Source organism: Camarhynchus parvulus, chromosome 2 (assembly GCF_901933205.1).
Source record: "Camarhynchus parvulus chromosome 2, STF_HiC, whole genome shotgun sequence".
NCBI classification, from domain to species: domain Eukaryota; kingdom Metazoa; phylum Chordata; class Aves; order Passeriformes; family Thraupidae; genus Camarhynchus; species Camarhynchus parvulus.
This window is the reverse complement of record NC_044572.1, coordinates 30,125,447-30,152,852: the sequence shown is the minus strand read 5'-3', so window position 1 is coordinate 30,152,852 and position 27,406 is coordinate 30,125,447. Positions and strand designations below refer to the sequence as shown.

Genomic DNA, 27,406 nt, shown 5'->3' with positions numbered 1-27,406 from the left:
AATCATTTATGCTGGCTTTCTGTTTTGTTTTTTTGAATTCCATGATAGCAATTATAGTACTATCTTCAGTAAAGGTGACATTTTGCATTACAGGTGAGAAACTCAGCATGGCTTTCCTTTATGAACACTGCATTATTGCTTACAGCTTTTTTCCTCCTTTTTAGTAAATTAAAAAAACAAACAAAAAAAACCAACCAAACTTTTTTTAGAGGCAGTAAAAAGGATAGGGATGTTCTAACCACATTATTTCATTTGCCAAAATAATTCTACAAGGATAGGTGGTGTGACTGACTGTATTTAGAGACAGCAGCCTTTATGACTAAGGACAATGTGGAAATCAATTTCTAGTCTTGTTTAGTATGTTTGTTACTGGAGTATTCCTGGCAATTATGATAGATAATGTGAATTGACTTCTTCCACTTGTATTCTTTCAGATTTGTAACCTGACCTAATAAGGCAAGTAGAGTCAATCTTTATATTTAGTACAGTCCTTGATAAAAATATTCTAAAGCTATGTTTTTAGCTTAGTATTTTTAAAGTAACTTTTTCATCTAGATGAGGAGTGTTGCGTATTTGGGATGTATTAAATTGTGGTATGTACTATCAAAGAATACTGCATCCAAAGCAGTTGCATCTTAACTTTAGTGGAATAATGCTGAAAATTTTGCTGCAAATAGCAACATAATATTACCAGTGGGTTAAAGAACTTAAACACAACTCTTTGATGACTAATTTTATAGCCTGATGAAGCCAGAGTACTAAAAGGTTGATCAGAAATTAATGACTAAATCTTTCTGCAGTAAACTTACCACAGTACTGGATTTTGTGTGTGTATATAATATTTGTGTATATGTGAAATATATATAAACACATATAAAATGTTTAACTCTCAGTAAAAAAAAATCACACATCCTGCAGGTATATATTGAAATGTATGGTTTATCAGTCTGTTTAGAAGAAACTACTGGTTTTAAGGAATTTACTTGAAAATAATTATTTGCTTGTTGCTGCTTTCAAGCATGTAATCAAGTGAACAAAATAGGAACAAAAAGCTTAGTATTTTTGTCAGTATAAAATTTGAAGGTGGTGTCTGCTGTTTACGTGTGATGAGTTGTTTAGGAAAAAGCAAAACAATAAAGTTCAATGACTGCTGCTGCAATTTGCAGTTCCAAAATGTTCCAAATTATATAAAATTTGTCATATTTTGTACCTTTATGTCCTTGACACTTCTGTATTTGCAAAAACTGTGAGCTTTTACTTCATTTCACTTTGTTATAGTGGGGTTGTTTGAAGGTAGCAAGATTTTCCAAAGCAGAAACTGTATCATTGTGAATCTTTTTGTATTTATTCTTTTTTAAGCTGATTCTATCAATTCAAGATGGCACAAACTGTTTTGCAGACAGCCACTGCTATGAAATTGTGTGGAATTTCTGTAGAAAAAAAGAATGGATTTATTGTAGGAGAAGTAATCATTGTTCATCAGACCTCTTATAGTCCATCTTTTCCACTTTGTTCTCCCTGTAATGATCATAGACAATAATGCATTGCCTTTGAAAAGAAGACTCTGTGCAAAATAGTGTTTATATAAATAATCTTTATATAATTTTTTTTAGTAATGGTATAAATTGGGCAAGTGTAACAGAGATTTAAGTTCCAGGAGTAGGCAGATGCTTATTGTGGTAGAAGGGATGCTGAGTTGAAATTACCACTACCATGGAAGAACAGCTTAGAACTAAAGAAATTTCTTCTCTACCTTCCAAAAGCTTAGCTCTTAAGGTATGAGGAAACCTTTTTAAAAATGTGTCCCATGCAATTGTTTCTGTAATATCTGTGAGCTTTGCCTGCATGTTTTTATTAGAATCATAAAGAGATGACCACTAGATCTGATTCTTGTGGAGAGAGACTCATTTAATGCATACAGATACATTTCCGTACAGATAAATATTAGAGGCTGGAGTGGTAGAAATTGTTCTCAAAGCAAAGCTCATGATTATTAAAGTTCTTTCAGTGGAGTCAGGTTTCTTTAGCAGTGAAAAAAAAAGGTGGAAAGAACTTTTAGGTAACTCCTTGCTGCAGGAAAGTGAAAAGTTCAAGATGCTGCTTGAGCAGTAGTCACAAATGAAATACGCAATAACAGTTTATTGGCTTAGCACATGTGACCTCATTATTTTGAGCCATGTAGGAGAACAGACTTTTTTTTTTTTCACCTGCCAAAGATTTTGGAGACTTCCTTCTCTCTCCCCTTTGCCACTATTTTGCACCAGAAAAACTTGAAGTAGATGTAATCTGTTTATCCAGAGGCTGAATGTAGAACAGTCTAGATTATCTCATTGGCTTGCATTCAAGGTAGAGCTAGAGGGATTACTCTATTCTCTCACTTTAGATCACCTTAGGCAATCATGTCAAGCCTGGCCCTGTTTCAATCGCCTAAGAGAAGCCAAAATGCTTTTATCTTTTTGTCTTGCTTTCTGTCCAAATAAATAAATTTGCTTGGATACAAGTCAATATGGATTGTTACAAAGGAAAAGGATCACTTCCTTGGCATTTGTATTAAAGATGAGTTTAAGTATGTCACTTTTATATTCAAGAAAATAGCAGAAATTCAGGCTTGAATCTCTTATTTCCCATTGCTATCCAAGATGCTCAAGTGCTTCTTTTAAATTTGACCAAAATTCCATATCCTTTAACTAGAACATTATTCAGACTGGGTTTTAATGCAAGCATGTTATCAGAAAGAGCGTGCATCTGTGAAGGTAGCCTCTTTATTTTTCACAGCAAGCTAAATACTTGGGCCACTCAATAAAAGGTTACATGAACAAAGCTTTCTGTCCCTTGCTGATACTTCTATTATTTAAAAAAGTAGCTGTTAGCGCTGGAAATAAAGGGTAGTGAAATGAAGGTCAGTTCAAAATTAAACATTTTGCTTCTGAATTTCATGTAATGATGAGCAATGGTGGCAAAGCCTGGTGTAAGAGAGGAAGAAAAAAATAATCTGACTCTTGACTGTTCACTTGAGAAGAAAATATGACACTGAAAACATTTACCATTTCTTATAGAACTGTAAGTGTTAAACAGAAAATTGGTCTTTTTATTGCAAAAAACCCAGTTGTATCAAAATATGGCACATAATGTTTTTATTTTTAATTATATTACAAAGTTGTATAGTAATATTCTGATTATTGCAAACAGTAAAGTTCTAGTGAGGGAATTTGTTGTTCTCTGGATAAATAGTAAAATTGAAGTAATGTGCACAATAACTTTTCATCTTTCTAGTTACACACTGTAATGTTGTGTATTTAACAAAAGTGTTAGCATGTATTTTCATTTAAGTGTTTGCACTTCTGAAAATGAGCTTCAGCAATAAAACTGCAAAACTGCAGTAATAGTGAATACAGATGAAAAGTTGTCACCTATCCATTAGAGCCTAATCTGTTGGTTGTCTTGAATAGCCGTAGAGGAAAATGATCCCAAAAGCTTTGCTGTTTCATGCAGTGTGAGGAACAGCAGGAAAACCCAAACTCAGAACAGTTAGACATGATTGTGTTTGAATTAATGCAACTGTTAAGTAATTAAGCCATTTGACATCCAAAGCGTGTGTTAAGGGAGGAAGGGGAGGTGAGGTAGAGAGGGGACAGATGGACTCTTGCTTGCAGCAGTTTCCAACCTCTGTAACCACGAGGGACCAGCAGGAATGCTACACTTATCTAGAAAAAACTTCATTGGCCAAACTTCGTAACTCTTAACATTAATTAACATTTCCTTCTTTATTTATTTAAAAGATTTTAGTGTATATTTATATGCTTTATTTTTAAAGCATATTTTAAGCTTTCTTTGGGGAAAAAACCCAAAACAATCTAAACTTAGAACAATAAAAGCAAAATAGACTATGTAAAATCCTTTAATTTTTTTTTTTAATCCCAAGAGTTTCTTTGGGAGACCTGCAGTAAATTATTGTGTAGATTCACCACAATTATTTTTCCATAGTATGCAGTAGGAGTGGAGTTTAGGGTGTTTTTTTTCCTTTGCCTTTTTGGGCTAAGGAAGGAAAAGGGCAAAAGGATAAGAAGAAAAAGGTTAAAAAAAGACCTTTAGTGCTGTTAGGAAGTGATTATATGCAGAAGTCAAAACCATGTTGACATATATTTTAGATGATCGCTTTAACTTTGGCAGATAGGAGAATGTAACTACAAAGTTGTTAATGGTTTATTTCAGAATTGTTAAATATTTTCTGAGTGGTGTAATGTAACAATTTCATTGCACTGAAATTGGCACTCTGGTTAGTACAGCTTTCCAATTTTACTTGTCATGCTAGTAAAAGAGACAGTAATTTGAAACCTAAAATAATCTTTTTAATCACTTGACAAAAGTGACACTCACCTTAATTATAGAAAGGTTTATATGTGAACATGTTCCATTTGCACTCAAAATGGAAGTCAAATTAAAAGGCAGATGTGTGGAATTAACAAAATTAAACTTGACATCTACTGTAAATGCAATCCCTGACAATTTTTTTAATGTGAGCCCAGAAGAGGCATTAAAAAAAACCCACGAATAATTTAAACTACCCAAAAGGCAGAAAATAGTTTATCAGTGTCTGTTAGAAACAGGTCGGTTACTGTAACTTTAAAAATATTAATGGAAAAATGTAATTTGATCAACAAGAGTGAAAGAATTGTGAGCAAAGAAACATGTTTTTGTTTTTACATGTTGCTGTTCTTTCAAAGCTCAGAATATTCTGTTGTGACCGTTAAATGTGAAAACAATCACAAATTGTAGTCTTCCAAGGTGGAATCAGTCTTTTGGATGGTAATGTAAGATTTAAATTGTCTTCTGCTTCAGCTTTAATAAGATTGACAAGCAAACAATTCCAGAGCCCTGCCTTCCTGTATGGGATTCGAACTGTGTCTCCAAACTTGAAGCCACAATTCCCACCCAATGTGTGTGGGAATTGTGAAGAGAGATGAGTGCCTGGAACAGGAGCTTCTCACTGGAGTAGGAGGGTGGTGGCACCCAGAGCCACATGAGTGGAAATGCTTGTCCTCTGTTCAGTGGCACAGGGGGCTAGGAAGAACCTGTCATCTGAACTTGTGGAGTAACACTTGTTTTGCTCTAAACCTGAGGTAACACATGTGTTAACCTTACTGCCAGTTCCAAGCTAAAATTGACAGCACTAGTTCAAATCCAAACAACAAATTTACATTACCTTGGTGAATCATTTCTAGAGAAAGATGTGTCAAGACCAAAGATCTTGCTTAAAAATGGGTGTGTGGCAAAGGTCTGAAAGATTGTCAGATGGATTAAGCAAATAAGAAACCTGTTGAAGCTACTTTTTAGTAAGACATAATTTTGTTTGTTCCTGGAAGAAATAATTTCTAGAAACTTTTGTGTGAATAGTCATGTTAAGTGATGTAATCAGTCTTAGCACTACTAGCCATAATGGCATGCAGCTTTAACCATCAAAATATTGCCTTGATTAGGAAGCAGAAACCAAAGAAAGAAAAAAAAAATTACTTATGCATATTTTCTATGTACTACTTTTAGTACTTGGCCTGTATACTGTGGAAAAACCATTCAGTGTGAAAAATGGACAAAACCTAGTTAAAAAAAAAACAACAACAAGCAGATGTCATTGAGGTGGCTGTTTTTTTAGCTGTAAAAGCTGAATCAGGCACATATGAATTTTCACCTTTTTATGTTTTTTGACACCTGATGAAGCTCTGCAGTGTTCTGTTGGAGCTTACAGACACCCCTGTACTTCAACTGCAGTTTATTTTGCTGAAGCAGCTCCAGCTGTGGAAAGAAAATTACTGTGTGTGACCACAATGTTGCATGAACCCATTATATATATATATACATATATATATATATATGTAGCTATATAGCCTTGGTAATATTCTGCAGAAGTCTTTGCAAAATCTTAAACTTGAAAGCTAAGAAGTGATGATGGTGAGACAAGCATAGTGTATCTGTAGTGGTGGTAAGCAAAAGTGGCTAAAACTGCTGAAGCGGAGCAGCTGCTGACATGGAATAAACATCCTTTACCCATGTGTATGCACACAGTATATACCCAGCCATGACTACCACAGCACTAAGGCCTGTGTATCTGTTCAGGCTTTAGGTAACTGTCCCTAATTCCTTGAAAGTCGGTGAACAGCACTGTGCCAGATCAGCTTGGAAGTTTGCCCTGCCAATATAGGGCAGGTTGGCTTCTTTTAAAGGGTCTGGATAGCTGAGACTTAAGCACCAGCAATCACACAATTTCTTCAGAAGACTGGTTTGTTCTTTGTGTCAAGGGTAATAAGCGTTCACCCTGCAACTAACTTTAGTACGACTAACAGAGCTTCACTAAATCTGTAAATCTTCTAAAAATTAACATTATAAATAGAATTTGGAAATAAGCTGTAAGTGAGGTTTGAATTTAAATACCTGAACTATTTTCATACTGACCAGCTGTATAGTCATATTTGTGTATGTTTGGACATTTTATTCAAAAACAGTTGGTTTTATGTATAAAGAACTTTTAAGTTTTTGGTTTTTTTCTCTCAGGAGTCTTACTGCTGAAGTCCCTTCAAGAAGTGTGGAGTCAGGGAAAGTTTTGTTTACAGTCAGCAGAAAGGGTACCATCCTGATGATTTAGTCCCTTTGAATGTCTCAAAATCCTTAAGACTATAAAGCACTCATTAGAGTATACAAGAATTGGGCCAATATCTGTTGTGCTTCCTGCAGTGTACCAAGTTGTACAATTTTTAAGAAATCCTATTAAAATACCAAATGAGATTTGAATCTCTGTACCCATATGCTAAATTGCAAAACTGGAGCATAGGACAAAAGGTCACTGTTTTATTTATTAGAATTATAGAGCTTTCTTTGTTAATTATGCATTCATCCAACTCTGACTATACATCCATCTAGTTTAATTAAGTCATTTAGAGTGCTTATCCCATATTTAGAACTTAAACTTTTTTGAATGATGTGATTAAGCATAATGGATTTTTGACATAAAAAGACCATCATTAAATGCTATCTTCTGTGTGCATATCTTTCTTATCATGCTTGTAATGCTCTGCAGAAGTTTTAAAATGTATTTCTGAGGGTGTGAATATGCTGAATCTTCTTTTTGTATTGAAATGCAGATGTGCAATGGGATCTCATGTTTTAGTTAATTCTTGCGTTTACCATGTTTTTTGTTTCTTTTTTCAACTAGAAAAAAAAGTGTGTCCTAGAATGGTTTGGGTTGGAAGAGACCTTAAAAATCATCTAGTTCCAACACCCCTGCCATGTAGCAGGAATACTTTCTGCCAGACCAGATTGCTCAAAGCCCCGACGGCCTGGCCTTGAACTGTCAGGGTTGGGGCATCCACGGCTTCTCTGGGCAGCATCAATCCAGAGTGCGCTCAGCAGTGCTCACTATCACCTTCTATCTAATCTAAACTTAGTCTCTGTGTGAAGCCATTCCCCATTGTTCTGTCACTACATGCCCTTGTGAATAGTTTTTCTCTTTCTTATGGGCTCTCTTCATGTACTGGAAGGCCACAATTATCTACTGCATTTACTTCTTATGAGTCAACAAAACAACAAAATCTTCTACTCAGTTGTGATTTTAGTAGTGTGGATTTTGTGGTTTATATTATCGATTGAAGCAATTCCTCAGCTTAAAGAGAATTTAATAACTTGCAATGCATTTTTTTTAATTGCTGCGCTTTAATTACACTTGTCTACATACTTGTATGTTTAATTTTTCCCAGCCTCACACACTCAGAACAAAGCCAGTACAACTCATATCTCCTGCTAATTCAACTAGGAAGAAAATAGAATTTCATCTCAAGGTTCCATTAAACTTTTAACTAGGAAGAATTAAATAATTCTGATTATTACAGTTTAGATCTGCGAAAGTCTCCTCAGAGCTCTGATTTTGCTTTTTGATCTTGCTCTCAAAAAATAATCAAAGCTGCTTTATATAGGAGCCTGAATTTATATTCTTTTTCATTCTCTATAGGATTTTTAAAACTTTTTCCAAAAAAGTTGATTTTTTTAATCCTATGCCTAAAATTAAAAGATGAAATCTAAATAGTTCCTTGAGAGAAATGAGATGTAGCTCCTTCATATTAAAAGCTAAAAAAGGGCTCTCTGCAAATCTGGTGTTCAATCTCTGTTTGTTTTCTAAATGTCAACTGCAAGACGAGTTTATTTAAATACTTTCTTAGTGTTACTTGTTGACACAGTTGTCTGAGTTCCCATCAGGGTGTCATTTGATCGCTGTTAGGAAAGGTGTAAATTAGACAACATCAGCAACCAAAAAAAATATTGAGAATCTTAGAGCTGGAACAGTTTGGGTGGCCTATAAATACTTGTCATCGTTGTGTTTCACACTCTTGGGTCTTGGCTGAAGCATGCTTTCCATATTGAACTAGAGACTAGATTGAATTAAATTTATATAAGCTTTGTTGACTGCATTGCAGCATTGTGATGGTCTAAAAATGATTGTAGCTCAGATCAGTCAGGTTTTCACTGCCTTGATTTTTTAGATTACCATGTGTGCATGTGCAGATATGTACAGGCATGCATCTGTCTATATAGATAGATAGATCAAGTATGTATGTGTATACATGGGTATATGTAAATGCACTGTAACCTGTAACTGGAATCTCGCTGCTTTTTTGTACTCCTGGTGGCTGCCAGTGCAGGTGGAGTTTTGCCTACTGCATTTATGCCAGACATCAGCCCCCAAAATCCCACCAGCCCCACATGTGCTCTTGTGACTGCCTTTAACTTCTTCATGGGCTTTTCAAACAACCCTTGCCTCCCTTCCACTGCCCAGGTATCAGTTGCTGAAGTGTCCCTCCCTTGTATTTATGTGGAAAAGTATACTTGTGACAGTAATTTGGTGCACTCATTGACCCACCTGTGGCTTGACTGGAGAAAGGGATGCCTTTTTAGTCTTGCACCTTGTTTGATCTAGGGAAGAAACAAGATTACTTGGTTGTAGAAAATAACATGTTTAGATGTGTAAAACAAGGCTGTATTGTCTCTTCCTGTTCTAGCACAAAGTCTGCTTTTTCCTAGGAGAACTTTTCTCACGGTGGGGATAGGGGAAGAAGTGAGGAGGAAGGGATCTCAAGAAAAAAAATGCACTAAAGGAGAATAGAAAAGAAAAATATGGCACCTTAAAGGATGATAGTTTTATCTGAAATAAGAAATGAGGAACAGTATTTGAAAGAAAAATGCTGTAATGTTGGCTAAACTGGATTAGTGGCCCACAATATAATGGGGGACATATTTGATAGCAATATACTCTTAAAAACAAGGGTAATTTTCATTTCATCAAGCAGAGCTTATATCTGGTTAAAATGTGTCAAACATTATAAAAACTATAAGTATTGCTCTGGAGACTTCAAGTTGTATGAATATAATATTAATTATTCCTTTTCTGTATGTTCTTGTTTACAGACCAGTCTTTCCATATGGGGATGGGGAAGTCTTGGCCTTGTGCTTTTTCTAGTAACTTTTGGACCCTTCGCTATATTTTACTTTGCATTTTATATCCTCTGCTTTGTGGGTGGGTAAGTATATTACTTAGTGTTTTGATTAATTTGCTGTGAAAGTAAAATTTTAATGGGTGTGTTAGCAAAGAGCTTGCTCTGAAAATCTGAAGTGGCTTTATGTAATTAATGTTTCCCCATTTGAGCACCTCTTTATGAGCGAAATTGTTGTAATTGAAATTCCAATTTAGCTATTTTTAGTGGATATTAGAGGACAAATGCTCACATAAAAACAGTGGTAAATTCAGTTTATACTTTTTGTTAGTGTCAGTTCTTCTCACAGGTACTTCTAAGTACATTTCCTTTTCTATCACAATCTCATTTTCCTATCCAAGGCACTTGATTCATGAGAGTGGATGTTGTCCTGTGTGTGTGGAAATAATTCTACACTTTGAACAAGTAGATCAGTTCAGCAGCTGTAGACTTTTCATATGTTATCTATATAGGCAGGAAGGGAGCAAATGTGAAGTTTAGCACCATTATTACATTGTATATTATGATGTTTGCCTTGTAACCATTGAAACATTTTTAATGGCAAGTTAGAATATCTTAGTGGTATATTCTTTTTACCTTCTTATGTGATACCATGAATGTATCAAATGTATCAGAATGTATGTATATTCCTGTGTATCTCATAAAAATGTAATAGAGTGTAGTAGCTAGAATTAGAACTGCTGCACTTGGGTTTCAGCTGTGTTAGGCTTGGTATTTAATCTCTGAGAAATCAGAGTAGTCAGTCTGTTAGAAAAGGGATTTAGTTAAGGGAAAACTAACTTGAAGTAAATGCTTTTATCTTGTTAAGTCTTGATACGGGTATGGTTGGCATATTTTGTTATCTGTTTGTCCAGGACAAAAGTCAGAGTTTATCCAAAGGGCAAGAGTGCATCTGCTTGCTGTTTTGTCTTACCACTTCCTTAGTACTTGCAGGATGGAAAATGACATGGGATATAATAATTTCTTAAGACAGTATCCTTCGTTCTTGCACAGTTTCAGTTGTTTGGTTTTTCAAAGCTAACAGTCAAAGCAGGGTCTCAGAGCATGTCTGAAGTCAGCTACAGTTTGGCACCATTAAACTGCATGTGGTGCCTGAGCTCGCTCATTCTCAAGTCAGCTCTCATATCTCTTTGCTGTGGTTATTGGGCTGCTTTGATTCATTTTTGTAGCTAGTCAGTAAACATTGATCTTGTTAAGGATAAATTCATCTAGTGGTAGTGTATCTGTTGGAGCAGAGTGTTTACTTACATATATAGATGTGAAGACTAAGCCCTTGCAGTAGAATGTCATCACTTCATTACTTTATTATATACATCTTGGCTGTGGCTGTGATTTGGCCCTTTTTTACACTGTTAATCTTTTTCAGAGTGACACACTTACTTTAACATGCAGCACACAGAACCATGAGTTCTAACTAGGCCAAATGGGTTTATATCTAAATTATTCTTGCCTGCTTTTTTTTGTGTTTAATTAATTCCGCTGAAGTTTCACAAAATGCTTGGTCATTCTTCTGTTAGAAACAAACAGAAATTGTTACTTCATAGCTTTTGTGCTTATAATTAGTAATTATATGTCATAACATCATATATATAAATTTAGAAAACAAAACTTTAGTTTTGGTTCATGATTATAATGGTTTCCATAATATTTACTGTATGCTTCTCTGGAGTAAAATAGCTGTTTTGGACATGGATTTTTTGTGACTGAATTTTTTGTTGAAACTTGGAGTTCTTACCCAATTTCACACAGTCTTCTAGGTCTTTATGTTTTGTTCAAAAAAGAAGTGGCCCGTGTCAAAGCTTTCTGACTCCCAGTAGCCAGAAGTCCAGCTTCTGTCCCATTTTGCAGTTTTAACAGAAGAAAATGCTGAATCACAGCTGGTTGCAGTCTTAGTATTGACCTAAGCACTTAAATAATATATCAGTGAGCTGTGCAGGAAGACAGTGGTGATGCTGTATCTGTGTCAATGTAATCAATCTGTTTATACTGTTTAATTCCTATAATGTGCTGATTATTTCTTTTTGATATGCACTCAACTCTGTGATTGCACAGATGGCTTGTAGTAAATGTACTGTTGTTTTTGGTGCACATGGAAGAATACTGAAACCATTTGTATATATGAATAAAAGTTCAAAATCACAGTTTCTGTGTATTTCATTTTGTTTTGTTTCAAGACTGATTTATAAAATGTTAGCCTTTTTCCATTCAGTAATCATTCACTTAGAAAACTGAGCTCAAAAGCAGGAGGCTAAAGATAGATACTGTTTACTTAACCTGTGTAGAATATTACAGGGTGGTATTCTTTTTTTCCTCTCATTCAAGTACTGGTGTAGACCCCTTTAGCTGAGTGCTGAGCCTGTCTGTTATCATCTGCTTTTCCTGCTTAGAGTGTTTCCTATCTTTTTCCTTCCCTCTTTCAGCCCTAAGGAAGTGAAATAGAAATGATATGAATTGTGGTTTTGCCAAATATAAAAATTGAAATTTCTTGGAAATTTCAATTGGTATTTCTTGAAATCAGTTGCTTTGCCATTTAAAAGTATTTGCTCTGTCATCAAATCCCATCATTATTGATAATTACGTCGATGTATATGTGACTGTCTGGCTCCATTAATGATTGCAACTGCTGACCAAATCAGGAATGGTTCTGTAGCTGCTTTTTGACTTTCACAAAGCATTCAGCTGAGACTGTTACTTTTCAGACTTGAGGGGAAAGAGATAAATCTGTGGTCTTCATTTTTTAAATCTTTTTCCTTTGTTTTGTTGTTAATCTACCCTCGAAAAAGCTGGCCATCCAGTAATTTTTGGAAGAATTTTTTTTAAATTAAGCAAAACTCAGTCTTTTCCTTTTTCTGGTCTGTTCATTTACAGAAGACTACAGAAGATTTCTCATTCAAGTATTGAAAATCCTCTTGATGAATTAAATAAGCATTTACACTAGAAGATTCAGGTTAGCTAACAGATGTCCTGAATGTTCAGGCTATGTATCCTTCTCTAATGCTCACAAGATTTTACATTAGAAAATAAAATGTGTTAGTTTCTGCCAGAGAAGAAGCAGCTCCTAGCATTTCAAGCATAAAACTGATAATACTTGAAGGCATCTAAGAAGATTAGCCTTTTTTAAACCATATTGGTGGTATTAGTATTTTTGAATGAGTCATTAACTTTAAAAGTATCAAAATATTTGAGAGAAAACGCAGATATAATCTATAGGTAGTTATTTCCAAGGCTTCATTCATTTGAATAAAAGAAGAGAAGCAACTGGCTGATAGATGTTTGAAGTTAAAGTTGATTTTATGCCAAACTTGAGTATACTGTTTTCTTTAAAAGACAACTGAAGTTTCTAATAGCAAAGTCGTAGATAATCAAAAGAAAATCCAAACTTAAATAATTAAAAACAAACCAAAACATCAGTGAAATTAATACTGTGATTTTTCTAAGCAACTTCTTGTCTGTGAACTCTGATAGGTGTTATGATTTTAAAGTTGCAGGGAGCAGGAGGGCAATTAAATCTGCTTTTATTTCTTACTGTCATATGGCAGGTAAGGATGGCTGTAATGGAGTTAGAATATCCAGTGAACTCCTCTTATGTGTTGTCAAGTTACTGATAATAATTTGAGTAGTTTTTTTTTTCCCTCTTTCATGCAATTAACCTCACAGCTTCTGAATTACTGGGCCTCTGGGGGACTTAAAAAGAAATTTTTTGATTTTGGGAATTAAAACCTTTAAATGGCACATTTTAGCTTGAATAGGATTTTTTCTGTAGTCTTTTAAGTGAGAGTATCATATATCAACAGCAATCTATATTAAAAGAACATATTACTTCAGCACATTTCTGGCCTGGAATAGCTTTTTGAGTTCCTGTGGTCACAAATGCTGGTCAGCTGGCCTTTAAATGGAATGCTTTGAAATTTGTGTGTGTTTAACCATCCCAAGATTAATCTATTTCCTTTTTTTCTTTGCTTGATATTTCAAAGGCTACATCCTCTGCTTATGCTAGAATTGGGACAGACACTAGGTTTTCATCTATTTCTTAGTAAAGCCAGCTTGATGTTCATGTGTTCTTGTGCCCTAGTGTCATAAGCTGTAAATAAATTCTTGCTGTTCTAGAAGGGCAAGCACGATGTCTAAACATGTGCAGTGGTTGCTTATGCTTGCTGCATCAGTTTATTCCTGGACTATGATTTTGTGGCTTACGCTACAGTAGAGCAACCTACAGAGTTTATTTCTTCATAGTGTTGGAGTCTCTTCATATAAAAGCAACCAAAGCAACTTCTGTATGTACGTACCCCTCTTCCCAAGTGCTAATATTTGTGAGCGCAGGCAGTGTGCCATCACAGCAGGCACACTGTAGCATAGACAATGCTACTTAGATCTCCTGTGTGGTAAGAATATATCAAGACAGACAATACAAGTTCGTACTTAGGGTTGTGTCAGTTATTTTGAGCAGCATGTTACAGTGTGAAAAAGCATGAGAGTAAACAGTGAGGACTATCATGTACTGTCATTATATAACTTGCTGTTAAATATTTTCTAGAGGTGAGAAAACGTGGCTGTTGTTGTACTTGGTCTTTCTTTTTCCATTTTAGGGGTTTTGTGGTTACTCTTTTATTTGGAAAAAGCAATTCAGAAAAATACCTTGAGCAGTGTGAACATTCATTTCTCCCTTGTACATCGGTTGGGATCCCTAAGGTAAGGAAGGTTTTCTGGTCTTCAGTTATAGATCAGATTTTATAACTTGGTTAGAAATAATCAGTTTTAATGTAAGAATTGTGCCCATTTCTCAAGGTAAAAGAACCTGCTTTTATCTTTTGAGTCAGCTGCAATGTGTAAATGAAATGACATATTTTTCCTTTATGAAATACAAGTTTTTAATAGGTTATGGAAAGTTTGATTTAAGTATTGTTTCTTTGTTGTGAAAAGTGAGTATGATATGACTGGCTAATATCTGTGAGGAAATTACTAAACCATTCCTTTCTAGACTACTTGTTTGTCTTGGTTTGTTTTGGGGGGTAGTAGCTCTTTCTTGCTTTTTTGTGCAAGATTGTCGTGACTTACTGTCACTATTTAGGTGTCTCCAATTACTGGATCTGTAGTCTCTCCACTTTTGATCGTGATCAAAAATTTGCCTGCCTAACTAAGAAAGTCAGACTGTTACAAAGTCTGGATTTGCAGTGCTTCAAGGATGTAGAGGTCATCTTTGTCTCTCTTCAAGACAAAGCAAAAATTCTGGAAAGGCATAGATGAATACAGAGCAGCAGTGAAATCCACTTTTCAGCTCTGTTCTTTTCTGAATACCTAACAGACACATCATTTTGGTTGATGGACTCTATTTCAGGAAATCTGCATCTGTTTAGTACAGAAAAAGTTGTTAAAAGCCAGGAGGTAGAATTTCTAGGAATTCCTGGTTGATGAACCAGTGCCATCTTCTTAGCTCAGAAATTTAGATATATCTTGGTCTAATCCATTTGCACTCGTCAGAATAAACACTTTAACCCAAAGATTGCTAATTATGGTAAATTTAATCTCACAGCTGTTCTGACTGAAGCATCCTGTTATTTCTTAGCTGTCAATTCACTACACTTCATGTCTGTCAAAGGGGTTGAAGGTTCAGCATTATCAGTAGCACATAGAAATTTACCTTGTAATTCAGCAGTATGTCTTCTAGTCACAGAACTTTTTCTATGACTGGTTCATTGCTTGTTTGGTGAGTGGCCTTTTCGCTTGAGTCTTTTAATATGTTAAAATAAATCTGAAAGTATACCCTAAACTTTAAAGTAAGGTCACTGCTCCAGATGAAAAGTACAAAGGTTAAGGCTGAAAAAGGAAAAGTCAGCAGTCAGTTAATGTTTCTGTTCTGTTAATGAAACCTCATTTTGGATAGCTAAGATTCTCGGTGCCATGTAGACTTTAGTGCTTCTGTTTTATAGTTTGTTAGTTAATGTCCTGTGTTTTGGGAGCAGATTTAGAGAAGTTTTTCTGTTTTTTAAATTTCCTCTACATGCTGAAACTTTTTTTTATGTTAATGTTGTATTTTGGGTTCAGTATGTATGTACTGGTTGCTTTATAAAAGAATAAAATCTTGTGGAGTTTTTTGTGTTCTCTTTGCAAATTCAGTAGTTTGACATCTGATTTGAGTACAGACTATTGACACAGCACTTTCCTCAACTGACCTGTCTCAACTAATCTCTGGATTTAAGTTTTGTAATACATAGGTATTTGTTTTTAGCTGACTTATGAAATGCTATTTGTAGCTGTTCACCAAATAAAATCTGTTTGTCTTCTACAATAGTGTTTTCTCTTTTGCCACTGCGCTAAAGTAGCGTTAACAAGGGTAGGTAAGCTTTGCAGTAGCAGTGCTAGTAGAGATGAGTCCCAGCCAAAACCAAACATTTTGTTTTGTGATTCCTATTTGCTATTTCTGCATTAAATTGCTGCTGACTCATATAGAAAATAATATTTTTAACTTGAATTTTTTTTCATGTTTAAAGTAATTTTGGACGTAAGTGTCTTGAACAATGAATATTCTTTCTAGTGGCTGGTGTGTATAGATTATACTTCTTCCATGAACCTGAATTCACCTGAACATGAAAATATTTTGTGGTAGTCTGAGGAGTAATCTGGTGATATTGGTTCTTTATAAGATGCTCATTTCATCAGAGTTATATTGATAGTTTTGGGGCATTTTTAGTACTTAGAGATTTTATTTAGGCTAAGAAAAATGTTCAAATGCTTGATTTTACAGAAATTAGTAATAATACAGAGCATCAGAGTTATGGCTGGATGTAATGTGTAGAATGTACCATACATTACAACACCAGATCTGGTGCTGATCGGTTTCCTTGATTGCTGCAGATTATATTTACTAGCAAATATATAGTGAATACCTCACATTAAGGAGAATACTTAGAAGATGGTATGCCTTTCTACAATTTGTTTGTTTGTTTACATACAAACAGGGAGGCTTAAAAATTAGGCTTAGACTTGCTTTTCATTTTGCAAGTCACATATAACTTCTGTGTCAGGAACCTATAGGATGGTGCAATAATGAATTGGCTCTGCAAGATACACAGTTGTCTGCAGGCTTGTATTAAAGCAATGTTGAGTGAAAGGTAAGTTTATAGCAATCTGAACTGTTAACTTGAATACTGCTTTCAGTTGAAATTACAGTTTCACTCCAACTTCAACAGAAGTATGTAATGTTTGGTTATGATACTTGGTGTCTCTAAGCTTTACCCAAAAGACCAAGAGTAGGCTTGGTACAATGTTGTCAAAGTACAGTAAGAAAACAGTGATAACAACTTACAAGCAGTAGTGGTATGTTGGATCCCTAAATAGTCTTGGAGTCTCTTTAAGTCAGTGGGTCATATCCTATGTCACAGATTTGAGGCAGATATGTAAATACCCTGTGTCTTGTCTGCTCATGAAACCCCTGTGACTGCAATTGAGGAAATAGTAGTGCAGTCTAAATGGGGCATATTTCATATTTGACAGTTAGCTAGCAGTTTCAAAAGAGGACTTCAAAAATACCCATTAGTGCAGTGAAACAAAAGTCTGAAATAACTCAGTGCAGTTAGATGCTTGTGGAGCCTGGATTTGTTTGTGTTGCATCTCACTTTGTGGAGTCTGTCTCTTGCATTCCTCCCAGGCGATTCCTCCCTGCTTAAAATGAAGCAAGGAGAGGTGTCAAATATAATAATAACAAGTGATACCCATTTTTCCTAACCAATGATTTACTACTGGTAGACTGCATCAGGCTAATTGTGAGTGAAGTGACAGTCAAGTGGAACAGTTGTCATGTGAGTTGGGTCCTTCCTTTAAGTCTGTCTTCTGTGTCAGCATCTGGAAGGCAGAAGTAAAACCAAAAGTGCTTTCCAAGTGAGACTAGAGTCAGCTGTTGTACCCATAATGGAATAAAAACACATACTCTACAATTTAGATATTTTCAGACATATCAAAAGCAAATTAAATTATACTGCAGGCACACAAAGATTTCACTGGAGATAAAGAATATAAAAAAATGGTCTGACCTTGTAGTTGGCTCTGCTTTGAACAGAAAGGTTGGACAAGATGAATTCCTGAAATCCAGGTCAAAACCTAGATCCTGTGAGCATATGAACATTCAAATTTTTTTACCAAGTAATCTTGCATATTCTCTGTGTCCTTCTCTTTCTTGTGCCTGCTGCTTTTTTTACTGCTCTATTTTCCTCTCTGTTTTCCAAATGTGGTTTTATGCATGCAGTTCTTCAAAATTATTTTGACAGTTTTGTCTGGTAATTTGTACTATGCTGTGTTTAGTAAAAATGTTTAATTATTTGGCTCTGTATAATTTTGGTGGTTTTGACACAATCAACATAAAAATACTTTGCAAATTCATTAGTCTATAGGTGGAATATGCTAATTGTTTGAATGTGACCCAGTCTTATTTATATTAAAGTAGCATTGAAGGTTCACTTGCCTTGAAAATTAAAAAAATATACAGAATTTTGCAACAAAGTATTTCTGTGTTGTGATACAGAGTTGCTTAAAATAGGAGGATGATTTTTTTTTTCTGGCCTCAGGTATTTCACTGCCATTCACTGTTAACTGATTTAAATGAACGATACTTAGGGCAAGTTTTATTCACATAGAATAAAAACCTTGGATATATGGTTTATAATTCCTTCATTTATGGTTTTGGCAGTTCTTTTTTTTTCCAATGCGGTCATAACTTTCTCTCTAGATCAAAGAAATTACTGGTTTATTTGAACAATAGTGTAAGTTGTTGGGTTGTTATTTCTATGGAAATAGAGGAGTTTATTGCCGATTGCATTGAAATTTTGTAGAAACACACTGCATTAGTCCACTTGAGAGAAGCACTGATAAAGGGAGTTCTTTTTCAGTATGTCACTTGCCAAAAGTCAGCTCTGATGAGGTCATTCTTGGAGTTAACTGCTTTGAGATGCAAATCCTTCTATAAAGTAATTTCATTACTTTCCAAAGGTTCATCTGTTGAGTATCAATGGTGCAAAAAAAGTAATTTCTCTTCTGGCATATAGAATAAACTGAGGTGGATAAAGAAACCAAAAACCCAACTGAAAATTATCTGCCTGAGATTGTACAGTCAAATTCACAAACAAGAGGGGGACTGGAGCCTTGCACAAAAACTACCTTGTGCTGTTGTGTCTCCCTCTTCCCTCCTTTCCTAACGATTTGAGTTTTATTTCCTTCTGATTTAGTAATTTAGCAAACACTTGCTCCTTTGTATTAAGCAAGAAGTAGATTTTCAGGAGTTCCTCATCATTAAGTACTGTATGGAGAAAAATACAGAAAATATTGCTGCCCAGAGAGGTGGTGGATGCCCCATCCCTGGAAACATTCCAGGTCATGTTGAACAGGGTTCTGAGCAACCTGATGTAGCTCAAGATGTCCCTGCTCATTGCAGGAGGGTTGAACTAGACCTTCCAACCCAAATAATTGTGTGATTCCATGATTATATCTTCTCTATAAATTATAATAATGTAGAAAGTATATAAAGTCATTACTGGGTGTATACATATGTATCACAAGCAGTAGAGCTGGTTTTTAATTGGAACTAAACCCTGCAAAGTTACATTTCCCAATTTCTTTCAAGTGCATAGAAGAAATGAAACGTGAAGCCAGACCTATTAAGATTGACAGAAGACTGACAGGTGCAAACATAATTGATGAGCCTCTGCAACAGGTAAGTTCTAACCAGGACTATTTATTTTTTACTTTTATTACTTTGCAAGTATTGACTATGTAATGCAGAAGAAGTTGAATGACAAATAGAATTTCAAAATTTTACCGTATATGAGAGTGATAAATGAAAAACCCATGGGAGATGGGCCAGGATATTGGGCAATATTTGAGTATGTTTTCAGTATATTTTATTTTCACAGTGTAGTGGTGATAAAAACAATTTGTGCAAACCAGACTGAAAAGAAGTTTCAGTGTGTAAATTTTATGGTTTCACTCCCAGTTTCATAATGGCAAAGGAGTATTGTTCACTCGCAACCCTTTAGAAAAACTGCTATTGTGTTACCAGGCACAAAAAACTGTTGTATATTTTTTTTGTCCTTTTTCAGTAGTTCTTTTTTATTTTAATTTTCTTTCCAATTTCAGGTAATCCAGTTTTCCCTGAGAGACTATGTGCAGTATTGGTATTACACACTTAGTGATGATGAATCCTTTCTTCTGGAAATTAGGCAGGCTCTTCAGTATGCACTTGTTCAGTTTTCTGCCAGGTAAGATATGTTTTTATTTACATCAGTATACTGTGGGTTGTGTGGTAGTAGGGAAATGGTTAGATTTGTCTACTAGAATAGTTCACTGCATTTTACAGAAAGAACATATAAAAATTTAAGATTATAAATAAGAAATACGATCTTTTGCTGATCCCCTAGGGGAATAATGGAGATGACATTGTTTGAAGTCATAATCTTTTGCAAAATGGCCATTTCAAAATTTAGATTGTCTAAAATCACTGAACTGCTATTTTTTTCCTTTTTTACAACTTAAGCATTAAGTTTGTGAATCATTACTTCTTTGTATTCTTCATGTAAAGAGTAGGGCCACTCCCAAGGTAAGTCTGAATTCAGTCCAAAAGTCTGAATTCAACATATGTATCACCTGAGATGATTTTTAGAAGCAGTATGGCTCTTCCATGTGTAAGAACAATGGGTATTTTAGAAAGAATAGTAGTCTGGGAAGTGAAATAGAATGTCACATATGCAAACCTTTTTTTTTAAAACAGGATTGATTGAGGACAAATGGATAGTTTGTTAATTACCTCTTATTTCTGCTGCTGTTCCCTGACTTCCTGCTACTTGATTAGCAACTTGTCTGGGAAATTCACTTCTTTAGAATGGCTGATTTCTTAGTCCAGATGCCACGTGCCTTTATATCCAAATACTTGTTTATTAAGGTTTTATTTCTGGTGTTTATTCCACTTATTGTTACTTGCTTTCTCTGCAGAAGAGTTTGTGGGTCACCTAAATATAAGTAACTTCTTGGCAATTTTAAGGTGTTATTCCCTCCCTCTGTTGACTTGACAGTGTAGATTAGTGTGCTTTTCTGACAGTGAGGGTCAAAGATAGAGAGCTGGGTTTAATACTAGGAAAAATAATTATAATATAATTACAAATATAACTATAAATATAATAACATATGATATCGTAAAATAATAAAAATCCTAGAAAACAGTATTGAAATGGTGAAAACAATGCTAAATAAACTGTTACAGCAACCAACTTATGCATGAAATGGACCAGACTACCCAGCTTCAGTGCTTTTTTCTGTTGGGCACTGTCAATTTCATTGGACAGTGTTGAGCAGTGAGTTTGTGTCAAAGTAGGTCAAATTCTTTCAAGTTTATTTTTCTTTCCTACAGTACTATAGCTCTTCAAAAATAGGCACATTTCCTGTGCAGTTGTGTTCTGCTGTAGAAAGCAAATCAATTTCACGGGCCTGCAGCAGTTCTTCTGCAGAAAAAATGATGTAGTGTATTTATAATACCTGTAGTTGGATATAGCTGAGGTAGTTTAGGTTAGTACCATCACCTATAGTTTCATACAGCCTGTCAGCTTCTGGAGAGAATGAATACAGTGGGAATTTAGTATTCCCTGAGAGCTGCAGCTTTGGGAGCCTGTGGTAAGGCTGCCATCCAGAGGTTTTGTGTGGTTCTGTCTTGTGCAGATGGGGGATCTGGATTGTTTGATCAATGGCCCTTTGGGACAGCTCTGCTTCTTATTTACACTTCTAGATTTTGCAGTAGTCTTCCCTCTCTTCCAGAGTTCCTTATCTCCTTCTCCCTGAGAAAAGAAAGAGTAGGTAAGGGAACAAAGACAAAAAAAGAAAGTGTTGTAGAAGGATTCCTGTTATAACATCTTGAGAGTTTAGGCAATAAAATACTTAGTGTGGTGTAAGAGCTATTACTGGCATCAAAGTGCATTAAACTTATAATGCACAATCAGATTGCTAGGTTGCCTAGTAAGGCACAGATAGCATAAAAATTCCTCTATTCTTTTCGCACCACTAAGGAAGTAGTTTTATGTAAATCTTGCAGTGACTTTTCTGATCTAAACCTATTTGTGTTGTCAGAAGAGTATGCTAAGAACCTCATATAAGCTGTGGAATCAGTTGTTGATTGATTAGATTGTGTTTAGTTTCAAGTGTGTGTTTTCTCACTGGTACATATTCTAAAAGTTCAGAAGAAAATTATGTTGATTAGATGCCTTCCAAAATGGTAGAAAGTATGGCTGAAAAAGACCTGGAGAGTATTTTACGTTTTGAACTGTTTATATCAGGACTTCACACAGATATTTGACAGTGTCACAAATCAGAACACTATTCTAGATGCAAATGTTGACTTCCAACTAAATCAAACATAAATATTAATGTGCTGCAAGAGTGGTATTTTACAATGTTTAAGTTTTCAGTGGATAGGCAATTAGGAGACTGATTTATTTCTTTGCTTTCCATGTTTATTATCAGTGTGATTCTTGGCAGGAAGAAATGAGAGGTAGGAATTTATTATTGTTGTGTTCACAATAAAATAATTACTTTCCATGGATGTCCTTTACTAATAGGTCAAAGGAAACAGACTGGCAGCCTTATTTCACTACACGACTTGTTGATGACTTTGGCACTCATCTTCGAGTTTTCAGAAAAGCTCAGCAAAGGATAGCAGAGAAAGGCAATCCGATGAAAGGTAATCTGAAGTATTTTTTATTTGACTCTGAGTAGGCTGGTATCTTATGTGTGTGAAATATAGTTAGCCTTATTTTATAATTCAAGTTCTCTCTCAAGTTTCTAGACTTGACAAAAACATGCTTTTTAAATTTTCTTTTGCATAGATCAAGCTGAGGAACTTGTAGATACATTCTTTGAGGTTGAAGTTGAAATGGAAAAAGAAGTCTGTCGTGATCTAGTCTGCACTTCTCCCAAAGATGAAGAAGGTCTCTCAATATTATCTTCTGAGTAAATCTTTTAGTATGGGAAACTAAATTAAAATACTAACAATTGCGTTCACAATATGAAATGTATTAAAATCTTAGCATATGACTTCCAAAGTGTGACAATCTACCATACATGTATATTTCCTCTGATTTGTACATATTAATGCAATAAGTAAAATGAAGCATGTACCTATGTAAGTCTTCCTCCTTTCATTGGAAAAATGTTAAGATAAAAATATTTTTTCCTGGGAGGGAGGGGATGGTTTTGCAGATTCTTACTGCTTTTTGGTAGATGTGCCTTCCTTATCACTATTTTGTAGTCTTCCTGAAAAAAGCACTGTATTTTTAGGGAACATGTTGAAGGAGACAACCAAAAAACTGGAATGTGTTAAGTTAGGGAAAATGCATTTAAGTTAGGTTGTTGGGGTTCTTTTTAATCTTGCTATTTGGCTTTTGTTGTCTTGGGTTTGAGGTAGATCTTTTTCATCAGTGCTGCTTATATTCCATCTCAAAGGTGTTACTGTAATGCTTGGAATGTAAGAGATACATGATTGTATGTTTGAACTCAGAATTAAGGATTTATTTATGGCATTTGGTGATACCAGGTAAGATGTGAAGTAACATAATGTAAAATTGTGCTGAGGGGTTTTTGTTTTCCTTCTCTAGGATTCCTAAGGGATCTGTGTGAGGTTTTACTGTATATATTGCTACCTCCTGGAGACTTCCAGAACAAGATCATGCGATACTTTGTCAGGGTAAGTACAGACTCTAAAAGCCATTCCAATTCTTTGTTTTAATGTCATAAAAAAATTTTCAACTACTGGTCTTATTTTCTAAAATTGATCTAATTTAATATTAAGGTATTTAAAAGCAGTAGGGTCTTGATAAGTATTTAATAGCAGAGAACAGTTTGTCTCAGATGTTTTGGAAGGTTATTTTAGCTCCAGCATGACAAAAGCATGAGAAAGTGGATGTTGTTTATTTTGAGGTTGTTTTTTCTTGAGGAGGCTTTTCTTGTAATTTCTTGCAGTTGCAAATTACATTTGTAGTGTTAATTGGAGGAAAATATGGTAGTGCCTATTAAATGTTTTCTGTAATTACACTTTTGTGTTTTAAGCTCTACACAGTGATGTTTAAATTATTGCAGTTATACTAGCTTTATAAATAAATGTATAAAATGATGATATAAAAATCCTTTGTTTTTTAGGAAATCCTCTCCCGAGGAATTCTTCTTCCATTAATAAACCAGCTCAGTGATCCTGATTATATTAATCAGTATGTCATATGGATGGTAAGATATGAAATGTTTTAAATCATTTCTATTTCCAGAACATTTTCATATAAAGCTTTGCTTGTATTCCCTATAATCATGATGGATAGGTGTCTGGTATAAACATTACCAATGGATATGTTGGCAGAGATAATGAACTTAAGGCTGCTATATTCAATTTTATACATACATACACATGGAGTCTATGTATCTGCCCTCTTCATTTTGATTGTTCAGCAAAAGGTGCTTGACTGAGGACTAATGTATCACGAAATGTGAAGTTCAGTCCTCTGACTGTTCTGCTTGGCTGTTGGGGAAGCATGGCAGTACCCGTGGAGGTGTTTTTCCCTGACTGTGTTTACAGTTTGGCATTTCAAGCTTAAGAGGCTTCAAGACTGAAAACTAAGAAACATTTATTTTCTGCTAAGGAATTTCAGGGCAGTTATTCTAGGACTGTTTCTGTTAACCCTAAATAATTCAATTAAATGGGCAGAAATAATTTTTTTACTTCGATAAATTTCCAATGCACCTGCAAGAAAAGTTTTTAAAGTAGTATTGTATAGTAAAACTTTTTAAAGTAGTATTATATAGTAAAGCTAACATAAATAGAATATTTGTGCTTTAATTAACAATCTTGATTCTTTGCAAAGCAAGTTAAAACTTACTCTTAAACGTTATCCTGTGTGGTTCATGAATCAAGTTTGATTTTTTTTTTCCCCTAAGTTCTCTCTTTTTGTTCATATATTTTGTCTTATAGTGTACATTCAAATTCCATGAAAACACCCTTGCATTTCAAAGTTCTTCTTATATATGGAATTATGGAATGGCTTCAAGGGTATATGTACAGTGTTTCCTTCACTCCAGCCTCCTTCATTTCATGTAAAAGTTTGCACACATTCTACAGGAACCTAGCTTTAGTAAGAAAAAATAGTGCTCATCTGGACCAGAATTTTCAATTTTCAATTCCCCTTTCCTCCTACGTGTGTTCTTTATTTGTAACTTGGCCTCATTCTTTATTTACTGAACACTGCCCCCGGCTGCGTCCAGGGATAGGATTCTGAGCTTTTTATAAAGCTTGCTGTTATGATAGTGATGTCCCAAATAACTAATTTTCAAAATTGCTTTCTGAGATGAAGAAGCAAATGTGCTGGGCAAAAGATAAGGAAAAAGTTTAATACAAGTCATATGAAATGGAGATTGTTGCAGAAGTTAAGGTCAGAAGTAGGACTGAAATAAATCCTGGCTCCTTTTGGAACCTTTGACATGAAGTCACACTTGAATGAAAAGATCAGTTTCTGGAAAAGAGAAGTTTAATTCCAGGCATACCACAGTCTGATACTAATTCTGTTGCAATAAAATACAAAGATTCAATACAAAATCAGAATTTAGTTCGAACTTCTCTCTTCACTGTGAAATTCACAAATTTACAAAATGTTTTAAGTTCAAGCACTGCTTGTACTATTACTTTTAAAAGCAGATTTTTAGGGAGATTTTTCCCATTAACTTTGATCAATGGTATCCAGTCTTCATTCTTTCTGCTTCGTGCAGCTCATGTCAATGCTCTTCTTCAGTACAGACCAAGTATTACATTTCCATATCAAAGTAAGCATTTATAAGAGATATGGGTGAAGTGACATTTTTAGCTTCAGATGATTGAGTTCTGATGCTGTCTTTTCCCTCAGCACCTGTGTGCACATGTTGTAAAACAGCCAACCTTTCCCTGATCTCCATGCTGCATTCACAGCACAGTTTCCAGTGATCTTGGCACCACAGCAGGCTTCTTTCACTTGCACAAATTCCTTTGAGTCCCTAGAGCAGGTTCATTCTATGCCAATACAGTTTCATTCTATGCCAATGGTAAAATTGTATGTATTTAAATAGCTTAATAGTGTTTGCCAGGGTATCTGAATTAAGGTTCCAGAGAGGAGTCATGTAGATTTGTTTTTCCCTCAGTAGGTTATGATTACGTGGTAGAATGTTTTAATTATTTTTGTAATTCTGTATCTTAAGAAACCATTACTCTAGGAGCATGTGTACTTGCAGGGGATCTTGGTAAAGCTGAACCCTTTCAGTGATCTCACCATTTTGTGCCTACTTAGCTAAGGTGATAATAGCAAAAGATGGTGGATTGGATTTTGGAGATCTTCATTAAGGAGGTTGATGGACTTTCCATGTTGTTGTACTTCTTGAAAACAGAAAGTGATGGTGTGAAATAGTTTTTGACAATGCATGCTTTTTCTGTTTTAGTCCATGTAAAATTTCAGTACCAAAAGGAAAATTTAGAAGTGTCAAAGAACTTTCAAAATGCCACTTTGCAGTGCTGTATCAAACCAATTCACTTGAAGAAGTATCGTGTCTTGTACTTATAGCTGTTTTGCGTTACTTACACTGTAAAACTTTGTGTTTCAGATTCGTGATTCCAACTGTAACTATGAGGCCTTTATGAATATTATTAAATTAAGTGATAATATAGGCGAGTTGGAAGCTGTGAAAGATAAAGCAAGTGAAGAATTGCAATATCTTCGATCTCTAGATACAGCAGGAGATGGTTAGTGCTGCATTGTTTTGCAAAATATGAAGTGCACTTAGAAGGATGATCTCTGTAGAATATTGCTGCAATTAAAAAATAAAAGCTCTGATGCAACACAGTACAAAGTATTTTATTTTTTAAAAATTGCATTAAAAGTGACGAAACTCAAGTTTTCATTTTCCTAAGTGTTTTGTTGGTTGGTGTGTGTTTGATTCCTTTTTGTAAGTACAGAGAATTTTGTTAACTAAGTGTATTTCTGTTAAATCAAAACTGCCTGACTAGTGATTCTGAATTTCAGTAATATTTAAGGTATTAATGGTAGTCAGTTAACCATTAATCTGAAAAAGAGAAAAGAAAGATATTTCTTCTTGTTCACTTTCATTAGCAAGGTATTTAAACTGAAAAAAAACCCCTGGACTTTATTTAGTCATCTGCATTGCTTAATTGTCTTTGTTTTTGCTTGCAGATATCAACACTATAAAAAATCAAATAAACAGTTTATTATATGTTATTAAAGTATGTGATTCAAGAATTCAGAGGTTGCAGTCAGGAAAAGTAAGTGTTTTAAAATTTTTTTAGTTTCAAAAGAGTGAAGTTGCAAATGACTGACTAGTTGTTCGTTTTGCTTGTTTTATAATTAAGGGTTGATAGAGGTGGTATGTTTGACTTCACTTAGTTTCTTGACTCTTAATTTGGCCTAGATGTGGTTCCAAGATAATGTATTATTCTGCATGTATTGACTATTAAAATAATTAAGCATTCTATAGCTTTGCTTAGTTTTTTGATCTCTTAATTTGGCTAGATGTGGTTCCAGATAATGTATTATTCTGCATGTAACTATAAATAAAGCATTCTATAGTTTACTATCTCTTAATTTGGCCTAGATGTGGTTCCAAGATAATGTATTATTCTGCATGTATTGACTATTAAAATAATTAAGCATTCTATAGCTTTGCTTAGTTTTTTGACTCTCTTAATTTGGCCTAGATGTGGTTCCAAGATAATGTATTATTCTGCATGTATTGACTATTAAAATAATTAAGCATTCTATAGCTTTACTTAGTTTTTTGATTCTCTTAATTTGGCCTAGATGTGGTTCCAAGATAATGTATTATTC

General features: G+C 34.7%; 1 protein-coding gene across 1 annotated transcript in view; it reads left to right on the top strand.

Annotated features, from left to right (window-relative positions):
* Positions 1-27,406, top strand: part of SNX13 (sorting nexin 13) — a 65,714-nt gene that overhangs the window by 11,305 nt on the left and 27,003 nt on the right. The window contains 10 exon segments of the mRNA XM_030968038.1: positions 9,448-9,560; positions 14,120-14,222; positions 19,144-19,233; positions 19,656-19,777; positions 22,121-22,242; positions 22,388-22,489; positions 23,156-23,244; positions 23,697-23,780; positions 26,169-26,307; positions 26,756-26,844. Coding sequence (XP_030823898.1) covers positions 9,448-9,560; positions 14,120-14,222; positions 19,144-19,233; positions 19,656-19,777; positions 22,121-22,242; positions 22,388-22,489; positions 23,156-23,244; positions 23,697-23,780; positions 26,169-26,307; positions 26,756-26,844 — 1,053 coding nt within the window.